Below are 12,942 nucleotides of genomic sequence, written 5' to 3'. Positions count from 1 at the left end.
CCACACAAGCGGCAGAACAAGTTTGGGAACCACTGCTCTAGAAGTTATTTAGTTAATACCTGTGCACATCATGCCAGCAATGTTTGAGACAGTTGTAAATCCCATACAGTTGTGCTGGTGGAGTTGATTGTATTAGTGAAGATGACACATAGTTCAGTTGCTGCCATCATCCCACTAGAGTCTAATGTTTGAGGCTACTCTGAGTGTAAAAGTCCTGCTAGCAATGAAGTTAGTCTGCATTTACTCTGGTGTTACTGAGAGCAGAATTTGATATTTGAATTGTCTGTCAATTCAATATTACAGAAAGTTTTTTACAGAACACTAATCTGCTAGCCTTTCATCTATGAAGATAAATATTTGAATCCTGGATTACATCCCAAACAAAGATGAATTATGTTCTCAACTCTCAGATAAGGGCTCTAAAAATCCACCAGTTAGAGTTTTGTATGTTGAGTGGTATGATCATAAAGTTGTATAGGTGCAAGTCACCTTTCACTTTGGAAGATCTGCTGTAACAAGTGAAACTGAAAAAATGGTCAGAACACCCTTCTTGACATACCTGTATGTACAGCAGCTTCTCATGATCAAGAGACTTGAAAGGGCATGCCGTATTGTAGCTGCAAATCATTTGTCCTGTTTATCATAGGTCTCAGACACAGATGAGTTTGTACAAAGCTACTGTCAGATCTGCTTGTGCATTAGATCCTGACTAACCAACATTCTTTTGCTTATCTTCACAGAATATGCAAGAGTTGTGTTGTCACTATTTAGTGATGGAATACAACTTGCAAGGTCACTCTAGAAATGCAACAACACAAATAGCTTTATGCAACTATGCAAAGGTAGCACTGTTTCAAACACAATATTAAATTTTTTAAAAGAACTAGATATCAAGTCAGCCGATCATACTAAATCTTGTGTAACTTGCCCTGCCTTCAGCCAGAGAAATGATGGCTGTCTATCTCTTACAGAATCCTCCTTTATATCTGCCATACCTTTGACTGTTACTGAGTTTGGGCTTCTTTCACTGCAATACTATTTTGTACTTACAGCATCTTCCAGACAAGGATCTTAGTTCATTGTACAATTAATTTACATCGTACATTAATTTACTCTTGGGAGTAGGAAAGCTTTTCCATTTTATAAATTAGGAAATTTAGTATAGAGCTTAAGTGACATCACAATGGGAAGCCAGTGACAGAGATGACACTAGAATCCAAGTTTTCTATAACAAGAACAGAAAGTATCTCAGAACCCTAAGGTATAGAATCTTGGAAATACACCTAATATGTTTGGTACAGTGTGGTTCATTAGGAAATGCACTTTAATTTCTCTGTATATTTTAAATATAATTTACATTTCCAAATCTGTTGGGTCAAAAATTGGACAATTACATGTTTCCTAGTATATAATGGGCAGAGCCTCAGCTGGTATAAATTTTCATAGCTCCGTTTAAATTAATTGAGCTATGACAACTCCAAACCAGTTGCAGATTTGCCACAAAAATTTCATATTTGATGTTCAGTGAAATGGTGCTTTCTCCAACTGACCCCCATCCAGTGTTTTAAATAGTCTCTTGCTTTTTGAGGGGGGGAAGAAGGAAGACAGATGTGTTGAATAAACCCCCAAATCCTACTGAGTATTGAAATTGTATCCTCTTCCTTTCACGTATAACAGAGTTTTTCGACTCAAGACTGCGATGTAATCCCAAACTGGCTAAACCATCCTCTCAGAAGATTTGTTCCACTTTGTTTTCATTTTTTTAAATAAACACACCATTTTAACCCCTCCTGGGTACTTACATGGCTGCTATTACTCTATAATGGGAGTCTCACAATCTTTTAATGTATTTATCCTCACAACTCCCCCATGCAGCAGGTAATGTTGGGGTAAGGGCCATCTTCTTTTTCTTTATACAACGCCTAGCACTGGGATCCTGATCCATAACTGTGCCTCCTAGCATACGATAGTACAATACTGTTCTTAGTTACTACGTAGTATATCATGTGGTTTGCTGCACAATAAAAAGTCTGAGGCAGAAATTCTTTAGCTTTCCAAATTGTTCAAAGAATATATATTGATCTGCATGTACTAAACCAATTTATGCAGCCAGCAAGCTATTATCCCTGTTAAGATTAATATAGTAATAAGTGCCATAACTATTTTAAAACATTCTAAAAACTAGCAATCAGCTTTTCTTAGCAACATTTTACACATACTAAATCTTCCAGCTACTGAGTAGCAAACAGTGTAATTTAAGAGATGCAGCAAGATAAATCTACTGCACCTGACTCAGCCATTTTTTTCAAATCAGGCAAATCTGAAAAGCTAGTGATTGTCATTTGTTAAGCAACAATTTGTTAGGCAACAATAATTCCTTGGGTGGCATACGGAGCCCTTATTTTCTCATTCCCTGTCCCAGAATACTGAATACCTAAAAGACAAAAGGGAGGAAATAACTTTGAGAGGACACTGGAAAGCCCCAAAGAAGGATAAATGTTGTCTTATACCTTTGAGGGTTTGGTTAGATTTGCCCACATTTGGTGAGCATTGTGCAAGAAAAGAATTGTGAATGCGTAGAGCTGATGAACCATGGTGGTAGATGGCATGCCTAGAGACGGAATAGAAAGAGAGGACTAAAAGAAGGAGGCTAACGGTGCATGAGGCTGGCAACTTGAGTGGGCAAGGAGATGAGATAAGAGCCTGAGAATTTTAGGCAATTGAAGAGTTGTGAACAGCCTTTAACTAGCATGAAGAAGAGCTTGCCTACTGGATATAACTGCTACTAGCAGTCGTGGCAACATATTCCTGATGGATTCATCCTACTCTGCCTTGCATCACTATGCAACTAGATTCTGGTCTTAATGCTTTGAAGGAACAGTTGTTCTGTGCAGCACAGCCAGTCTCAACCAAGATTTACAAGTTTTGTTGAGCATTTCTCCTGCAGGACTGGACAGAGGGTTAGCAGCAAAAGTAAAACTTCTGTCTTTAGCTTCAGGCATTCGAGCTTTGTAAAAATACTAACTTGAAATAAAATATCTGGTATCCTGGCAAAAGTTTGTAGTATAACTGTCATGAGAATTTAAATTGTAAGGTAGTGGAATGATTGGCACTCTGATTAGAAATAAGCAGCTTCGGATTCCCTAAAGAATTTGTTTTTGGGCCTGATCATGTAATCTTTATTCAAGCAAAATTCCCATAGGCTTCAACTCTATAGCTCTTCTTGGAAGGATCCGGTCATCCTGCCAGTAGTTCATATGGATTTAAATGGAGAGTTGGAATTGTTTCCCCTTATGTTATAAATTACTACATCATGGCAAGGATACATTAGGATAGAAAAGTCATTCTCCAGTGATCTGACCACTCTAATAGTTGCACTTTATGATTCTTTCAGGAGGATATATTTAGCTTAAAATGGCAGATTTTAACTGTGGGTTTATTTCATCTTAATACAATTGATTTATTATGTTTGTTGTCCACTGTTTACCTGTGTCCAGATGATCTGTAGCTGCAATAAAGGCATTGACTAATAAAAAGGAAGAAATAAGGGAGCCCTAATTTGCTTGTGCATTTCTGTTGCCTACCTGGTCCAAAAATACTTGGCTGGCAGACTTGTTCCTTGCTGCTGTGTGGGCGGTTTACGGCCTCAGACTCATCATGTGACTCTTCAAAGGGCTGGCATGAGAGACTCAACTGGCCTAGAATGTCCTGCCATCAGAAGAGCCTATTGTTGGCCTTGCTCTTATAGCAGGATGTGATGATGCGGTTCTGGCAGGACCCAACTGAGAGTGCCAATTCAGGACCAATTGCTCAAACAGGGCAGTCACAGCCCAAGGCTGGGGTTTTTCCACCTCTAAGGCAAACCAAACCAGCCAGACAAAAATGACTTTGGTTTCACCCCACTGGCTAACCACAAGTCACACAAGCAATTTCCTTAGACACTCCAGTTTCCCAGTGTCAGCCACCGTCCTGGGGATGAATGGTTATGAAACCAACACCCCAGTAAAAGAAAAAGGTTCTCTCGATCCCAAAGGACCAAGCCCCAGACCCGGGTCAATATACACATCAGATCTTATCCACAAATCACGCTGTTGCCAATCCTTTAGAATCTAAAATCTAAAGTGTTATTCATAAAGGGAAAAAGGTAGAAATGAGAGCTAGAGTTGGTTAAATGGAATCAATTACATACAGTAATGGCAAAGTTCTTAGTTCAGGCTTGTAGCAGTGATGGAATAAACTGCAGGTTCAGATCAAGTCTCTGGAACATCCCCAGCTGGGATGGGTCATTCAGTCCTTTGTTCAGAGCTTCAGTTTATAGCAAAGTCCCTCCAGAGGTAGGTAGCAGGATTGAAGACAAGATGGAGATGAGGCACCAGCCTTATATAGGGACTTCCAGGTATAAGAACACTTCTTTGTTCTTACTGTAGAAAATTACAGCAAAATGGAGTTTGGAGTCACATGGGCAAGTCCCTGCATACTTTGCTGAGTCACAAGGCATATCTGCCTCCTCTCAATGGGTCAGTTGTGTAGCTGATGGTCCTGAATGGGCCATCAAGCAGGCTAAGCAGAGCTAACACCCACTTGTCTGGGATCTCTCCCAGTAACACAGCACAAGTTCGAAATATAGACAGTATACAGCCAATATTCATAACTTCAACTACAAAGTGATACAGAAATAGAGACAGCATAATCATAATCAGTAACTCATAACTTGGTCTTAGACACCTTATATGACCCCCTTTACATAAGATCTGGTGACACTACAGGACCTTGGTTGCAACCCATGTTCTATATGGTCCCAGTTTATATCAATAACGTCACACAGGGGTAGTCAATTATTTTTTTGTCAAGGTCCAAATTTCTTGGGCAAGATATAGTCAAGGTCCAGACTCCAGAGAAAATAATAATAAAAATAACAATGATAAGTTAAATATGATTTTTGGGGTCCGTTCAAAAGTGTCTGCTGGTGCGGATTTTGCTTGCGGTCTGCCTCTTGGCTACCCTGTCTTACGCTTTTCTTGATTCTTGGCCATTTTAGCACTTTCTGAATAGGGAAACTGACTAAACTAAAGAGAACTAAGTTAAGAAATATTTGGGGACTGGAGAGATCTGAATTTATGCTGTCCACTGTATGAGGATGAGTGAATTTGACATGTTCTCAGGAGATTGAGATAGATTGGTGTCTCCAAAACATTGCAATTCCTTTGAACTCTTGTGTCCAAGTGTGTAGTGGGGGAAAGGAAATATATTGGTATAGAAATTAACATTGACATTTAATGTGAGTGAGAGAGAGAATGAACACACAGAACAAGTGTGGTATTGAATTGGGATGTGAAAACTCAAAGGAGTATGTCCTGTATCTTTTTAACCAGCTGAAGAGCGTACATACCACATTGTTGCTCTTACAGGTAATTTTTAAATGTACAGTACCTTAACTTCCAACTTGAGTTAAATGTGGGTGGTACTTTGAATTTGTCTGGACTAATTAAGTAAATCTACATGCCATTGATCATTCTAAATGCTGGTATTCAGTAAGGCATTAACATAAAGATGTTCTCTGTAGCATTCCCATGGACAGATGCACCCCTCATAAAATCACTAGCTTATGGCATTTTAATTGTCTCTTGGTTGAGACTTTTAGCACAGAGACTAGGATCAAGACCAAGTGTGCCCCTAAAAGACTATGCTGACCTGACCCACATCCCTCCCCAGACTGAATCCCCTGAACTGGACCAGACCCACATCCCTCCCCAGACCAAACTGGATCTGTCCCGCATTCCTCCCCAGTTTGAATCCTACAAACTGGACCAGAGCCACATCCCTCACAAGTCCAAACTGAACCAAACCCAAATCCTTCCCAAGACCGAACTGGACCAGACCCATATCCCTCCCTAGACCTGGGGCACTGGTGGGGGAATAGGGCAGGGGACAAATTTGTTTTTCACATGCTCATTACTTTGCAGAGCTTTCACTTAGTCAGTAGACACCTGCTAAGCCCAGCCCTTTACCATTTTAGTGCATTTTTCTCTGTCTTAACAAGGGAGGTTAGGCTGGGATGGTGTTACATCTGGGGGAGTTTACATGAGAGAGACTGTAAATTGTTCACTGAATCACAGAAGCAGAACTCAGACCTGACTTGACTCTGAGAACATGGAAAATCAATATTAAGGTCTCTCTTCTGTATTTGCTGCAAGCTGCTATATTGCTACATTCATGCTTAAATACTATGGAAGAAAAATGTTGGCATCATCTTAGACCTGTGTGAGCTATTTATAACAGTTTATCTGATGAGCTAGATTTTTCCGTTCACAAGCTAATTCTTTTTTCCATAGTTGTCCATTTCTAATTGATTAGTATATATGCACATATTTTAGCATATAGATGTGAACTGTACTTGTGCCATATCTGCCGAGACTAGTCATTTTTGTCACTTGGTATTGTTTCTGTTCCCTGATAGGATGAATGCAGAAAACAGGGCTTTCATTACACCCATCCTGGTTTCTTGCTTCTCTCAGAGAGGCTCAGGACAGTTTGTGGAGCTGGGAGGAATTAGGCTGACAGGATTAGGGAATTTTTAGAATATTTTTAATTCTTTCTTTACCAAGCCCCATGAGTCAGGCCTTGCCTGGCACATAATTGTTAGATAAATAAAATTACCTGTTGTATAATTAGTTCTTGGATCCAGTTTGAGAGTAATTGCATATTGGCATTTACATGCACAGTCCCAAGCCATGCAGATTGCAGCAATATCCTTAACTGGTTTATTTAATTGTCTCTGATTTAAAGTTTTTGCGTAGTCCTGCAAAAGGTAAAATCTGATGTCTTGTTAATATTGTTTAAATGTGTTAATGCAAAAACTTTGGTTAAAGGTTTTGGCAATACTGTTCAGTGACAATGTATTTTTCAGACACTTGATCTTGTTCCATTTACATCACTGTTTCACCTATCTACCAAGTGCATTTACTGAGTTGCTGTTTTTTGTCATATGCCTATTCAGCACAGTCAAAAAGATCCACATAGGCCAGGAGGCAACCTTAACATGGGCATTACCAGCATAGTTTCATTGTCACAACCTGGCTTGCCTACAAATGGCAGGCCATAGTGACTTAACTCAAAGAAACAACACCTTCGCCACCACTCCTCCTCCTTGCACTGGACAATCTTTGAAAAGGAAGTCTCTTACTACTTCATCTAGCCGAAACAAAATTTGACACTTAGGTTTGTTTACAAATATATTAGTACCAATAAACCCTACTAGTAAGAATGTTCCTAAACAAAACTAATAGTCAACATGTTGGATTGAAATTCAGCTTCTAGTTCATCTGATTGATTGGATAACTTTTCCTATAATTGGTTCAGCTCTAGCCTATATCATGGCTCTCAGAGGAGGAGGACAAGGGGAGAAAAATCTTATCTGTACGTGTCAAGCAAAACTGTACTTGATTATTGCTATCAACTGTGTTGTAACTAACATGGTTGTATTGTGATGTGGATAGATAGGATCTCAGTTACCTCTGTAGTTTCCCTTAAAAACTCTGTCAATTGCTACTGTTCAAATCCAGTTTAGTCTGCAGTATGCTCAGAGAGCTCTAACTCATCGTTTTGCAAACTAATAGTTGCTTATACATCAATCCTTTTTTAAGAATGGTTATAAAAATTTTCAAAAAAAAAGTTAAAAGTTTTAACCTTAAAGGGCCACCACTTTGGATTGATAAGCAAGAAGTTTAAAACGAACATAGGCAAACAGTTTTCCAAATCCTAAAATAAAAAAAGCTATCTCCTCTCCAAACTAAGGACTGTACCATGCATGCATACAGTATATATTGAATCTGAATTCCTCATCTCGATAACTTAATAAACCCAGACCCATGAAGTTCTCTCTGGATACATCTACACTACAAATACAATTGTGCTGGGGGACTAGGTTGGGTCATGACTATTCTTGGGTGCATTTAAATTGTGCCTTGGTTCTGTCTACAGTACAGGAGCAAACCATGATTGAATTATGTCCCTTGAACTATGATATAGCCTTGACAAATACAATATTTCTGGTTTTTTATTTCCAAGATTCTAGCAGAGTTCAAGTACACTTTCCGTTGTTGCTTTGCACCTTGTGTGATCATTTATACTCATGCAAGATAGGTGCAAACTTACCATTCTGACCTTGTGGGTGTAAAACTCTACTTTGTAATCCTTTTGCCCTAATGTAAATGACTATACAAATTTCAATACAATGCTGATTTGGGACATTGCCAGAATTGCACTGAAAGTCTGTGTTTATATGAATGACATAAAATAACCATATAACTCAGCACAATTGTCATTCTTTCTGCTTCTGGAGGGAATGGTAGGGGTGCTGAACTTGAGCTTTGAGGCTTATTGGCAAAGCTATGTGAAGTTTTCACAAAACATCCACTACATATGTCTGACTTTAGCTAATGTTAGAGACAGCCAGCTACAACTACATTGCATTTAGCTAATGTTAACATGTAAGCGTAGCAGAGAATTTTTATGCTCATGAAAGTGGTCTTTAACTTTTTTTTTTGTCTCCTTTAGGTCATTTTTGTTTAGAAATCATGAACTGGCACTTCCTTCTCCTTTTCACCACCGTGACTTTAACATCTGTGTGGTCCCAGTTCAATCCTTTATCTCTTGAGGAACTAGGCTCTGACATTGGAATCCAAGTTTTCAATCAGATAGTCAGAGCTAGACCTCAGGAGAATATTGTGGTTTCTCCACATGGGATTGCATCTGTACTGGGAATACTTCAGCTGGGTGCTGATGGCAAGACAAAGAAGCAGCTGACAACTGTGATGAGATACAGCGTAAATGGTCAGTTTTTATCTGTTGTTGATTATTATTAATTATAATATTGTTATTATGAATCACTTTATAAAAAACCTGCATAAACTTTTAAGGCTGGAAGGACAATATATTTTAATGGGAGGTTCTTCAAATTGTGCTACATTGTTTACCTAAACTGGCTTGTGATGCAAAGTATGGTTAGCACTAAGAGAAGGCCATACCTCATAAAATGTCCTCTACAGTATAGGCTACCAGATAAACATGGACCCAGTTTAGCTAGAAAATTCAAATTCCATCCCTTCTCGGTGACATTGGTGCCATGTTTTGGGGTGACCTATAAACTATTTATGTGGAGGGTGTAGAAAGGTATAGGGATAATTTGGGTCTCTCGATCTCAGAAAATCAGTTTCTGCCATTCCAAGCACCCCTCCAACAACAATACAATCTACTTGGTCCAGCTATATGGCATTACTTGCAGCTTAAGCATCTCTTGAAAGACATGTTTGATCCTGATGTGCTTGGGAGCACCAGAGACTCCAGAACTGGTGATGTGTAGAGAGCTCTCTAGGTTCACCTGAACATCTGTAGCTTGTTATGACTTCCTGACCCAAAAGATTCTCCCGAATTTAGATTGCCTGTACCATGACTGGAACTAAGATTGATGTGTATTATTGACCCCTTGCCAGTGGGCAGACCTTTTTAAAACTCTACTCTTGATCTACTATTAAGACTGATATGGCAGAAAATTATTTCTTCGAGTGCTTGCTCATGTTGATTCCATTCTAGGTTTGTGCGCGCCCGCAAGCACAGTTGTCGGAGACTTTTGCCTTAGCAGTATCCATAGGGCCAGCTGTGGTGCCCCCTTGAGTGTCGTGCCCATGCATCGGTATATTAGGCGCTGTCAACCCTATGACCTCTTAGTACCTTCTTACTGCCCGTGAGGTTGGAGTGCCTCGTCTTGCCATTCTCAAGAGCAGTTCTTCATAGATCTTTGTTCTACCTAATCTGTACCTCAGTGTGTCACCAACTGGTCGATCGCAATCGACTGGTAAATCCTAGAGGATCTGCCAGATGGACAGATTCCTCAAGGGCCTTGAGTACCTCTACCTGCATGTCAAGGATCCTGTTCCTCTATGGGGCTTGAATCTGGTGCTGTCGCAGCTCACGGGTCCTCCTTTTGAGCCTTTGGCTTCCTGTTCTCCTCTTCTCCTGTCCTGAAAGGTTGTATTGCTGGTCACAGTGAATTCAGCCCACCGAGTCTTAGAGATTCAGGTGCTCTCCTCGGAACCACCCTATATGGCCTTCTACAAGGACAAATCCAGTTGAGACCACACCTGGGTATTCTGCCCAAGGTGATCTGTTTCATTCAAGCCAGGACATTTACTTACCAGTCGTCTTTTCAAAGCCGCATAAGTCAGAGGAGGAACATAGACTACATGCCTTGGACGTTAGGAGGGCTCTAGCCTTCTACATCAACAGGACCAAGCCATTCCGTAAGTCTACACAGTTGTTCATCACAGTGGCTGACAGGATGAAAGGACATCCTCTGTCTGCCCAAATAATTTCTTCTTGGATCACCGCCTGCATTTGCTTCTGCTATGATCAAGTGAAGGTGCTGCCCCAGGTGACTGTCACCGCCCATTTGACCGAGGCGCAGGCCTCTTTGGCAGCTTTTCTGGCCCAGGTGCCTATCCAGAACATCTGCAGGGTGGCCACCTGGTCATCTGTCCATACGTTTACTTCCCACTATGCAAATACCCAGCAGGCCTGGGATGATGCTGGCTTCGGTAGGGCAGTACTGCAAGACATGAAACCGTGAACTCCGAGCTCACCTCTGTAGATACTGCTTTTGAGCCACCTAGAATGGAATGGACATGAGCAAGCACTCAAAGAAAAAAAGGGTATCTTTCGTAACTGTTGTTCTTCGAGATGTGTTACTCGTGTCCATTCCATTACCTGCCCTCCAACCCCTCTGTTAGAGTTTCTGGCAAGAAGGAACTGAGAGGGTGTAGGGTCGTCAGTGCCTAATATACCTATGCATGAGCACAGCACTCAAGGGGGCGCCACAGCTGACCCTACGGATACTGCTAAGGCAAAAGTCTGACAACTGTGGGCTCTCGCACACCTAGAATGGAATGGACATGAGCAACACATCTTGAAGAACAAGAGTTACAAATGGTAATTAACTGGTGGTGGTGGTGGTGGTGGTGGTGGTGGTTGTTGTTGTTGTTCATACTGGTCCCTGTGTAGGTTACAGTGTGTGGCCTTGCCAAAATATATTTCTGCTGGAGATTTGGGTCTCCTAGAACCACACTGGCTCATACGTTTTGAGACTATCCCAGGATACAGACCTTTGTTGAGTTTCAGCTGAGGGGCCAAGAAATGAATGAGACTAAACAGTCCTCTTAGCTTTACAGATTATCTCTGCAGCACAAAGCTGAGGTCCAGTGCCAGCACAGTATGGGTAGATTTTAATGCCTCTATTCCTGTTGTACTAAAACAGCCTTTAATTCAAGATTTCAGAAATTATTGGGCAATAAAATATTTTTATATTTAGTTTCTTATAGGCCTCTGAGCCCACTTAGTTGGAGGGCTCTCTTTTGGATCTTTTGATGCTTTTTTGGCTTTGCTTCTGTTTCTTCTGTCAAGATCCCAGACTCTCTAGCCTCTCCTGGGCCTTTTTTCTATTCAAAAACCCCTTTCTTTCAGTCTCTGTTCCTGACATTGGCATGAATCCCTATTAATCCTCTACCAGTGCCTTTCCTCTAGAGAGTAGGGTGAGACTACTTGCTGCTTCTTAGTATGCTAGTGAGGCTTAACAACAGCACAGAATGCTGGCACTTACAGAATCTTAAAGGAACTGGGTTTATGAAATGTGAAACCTTCCAAAAGGTGAGTACATTTTCAGACGTATAAAGAATGAGCGATGTTATTGTTTCCTGTAACACACTGTCCCATCCTTAATTGCTTTGCTGTGCAGTTTTCTGTTTAGGGTATAGCTAAATTTATTTATTGTTGCATAGTAAAATATCCATATGTTGAAGATTCAAATCCTTTTATGTGGTAATCTTGAATTTAAAAGCATTTTGAGTTTTCTAAACATCGCTGTCTGCAAGAATTTTGAAGCACTGAAACTAACTGAATTTATTAGAACTAGTCAGTCTAACAATCCTAGACACGAGAGACAGGTTCTCAAACATTTCTGTAGTGATCCATATCTTAATATAAAGTTTCTCATGGACCGCCACCTATTTTTAATGTTTGCATGTACCTCCTATTCTCTTGTTGATGGCCTAATAACCCTGTGACAGCTACAAAAGTTGCTTACTTGGAAAGTAACTCTAGTGAAATATTTAAAGCATTTTTAGGTATCCTTTAATGCAATTTAACAGCTGGAAGCAAGGAGGAGAGACAGTACCACGTGAGCAGCCACCAGCAAATGTTCAGTGGATGGCTAGTGGGCCACAGACTAGTGTGAAAACATCCATTATGGTATGCTTACCAAAAGGATATGCCCATAATATTGAAGACTGTGAACACACGGACATCATGTGATCTATCTTACTAAAAGATTCACAGTAATATAACCAGCAGGCCCAACTATTGAGGACTTATCCTATATGGAGCTGAAATGGTCATTTTTGAATCTTTTGCTTTTTTTCCCCCCTTCTCTTGTCTTGTTTAGAAGCATTAATGACAGGGAGAACTGAGGTGTGACAAATGTAGTAGTTTTCCTGTGCTGCTCTAAGGGCATGGCTACACTTACCAGTCATAACACCTTTCTTGAAGACCACTCTTTCATATACTAGAGACTTTCATGGAGTATATTGCAACCTATTAATAGTTGATACCCTTGGATAAATACTCTACTTCCTTTTAGAGGCTGGAGTCTAATACTGAATTTCCTTACTAATGTATCCTAGTCTTCAGATTTAATTTTAGTTTGTTCCAAAAACTTTCCAAAGGTGTCTCTCTTTTGGTTAGTGCACAGTTTCCAGAAAACGTTTTTTATATCCCACCCTATTTCTTACTGAATGGAATGGAGGGATCAAAATTGACAACCTTAGTTTTTCAGTTTATGGTCTTAGTCCCTCCTTCCCCCATGACTTCTGCCTCTTGAGAACTACCCTTATTCCT

General features: G+C 40.3%; 1 protein-coding gene across 2 annotated transcripts in view; it reads left to right on the top strand.

The window, feature by feature from the left end:
* SERPINE2 (serpin family E member 2) overlaps nucleotides 1-12,942 on the top strand; it is a 39,457-nt gene that overhangs the window by 12,593 nt on the left and 13,922 nt on the right. For both annotated transcript variants that reach the window (XM_050964093.1, XM_050964094.1), the window contains exon 2: nucleotides 8,557-8,832. In XM_050964093.1, coding sequence (XP_050820050.1) covers nucleotides 8,577-8,832 — 256 coding nt within the window. In that variant the 5' untranslated portion in view covers nucleotides 8,557-8,576. The remainder of the gene's footprint in view (nucleotides 1-8,556; nucleotides 8,833-12,942) is intronic.

The sequence above is a fragment of the Gopherus flavomarginatus genome, chromosome 8 (genome assembly GCF_025201925.1).
Source record: "Gopherus flavomarginatus isolate rGopFla2 chromosome 8, rGopFla2.mat.asm, whole genome shotgun sequence".
NCBI classification, from domain to species: domain Eukaryota; kingdom Metazoa; phylum Chordata; order Testudines; family Testudinidae; genus Gopherus; species Gopherus flavomarginatus.
This window is presented reverse-complemented; position numbering and strand designations above follow the sequence as displayed.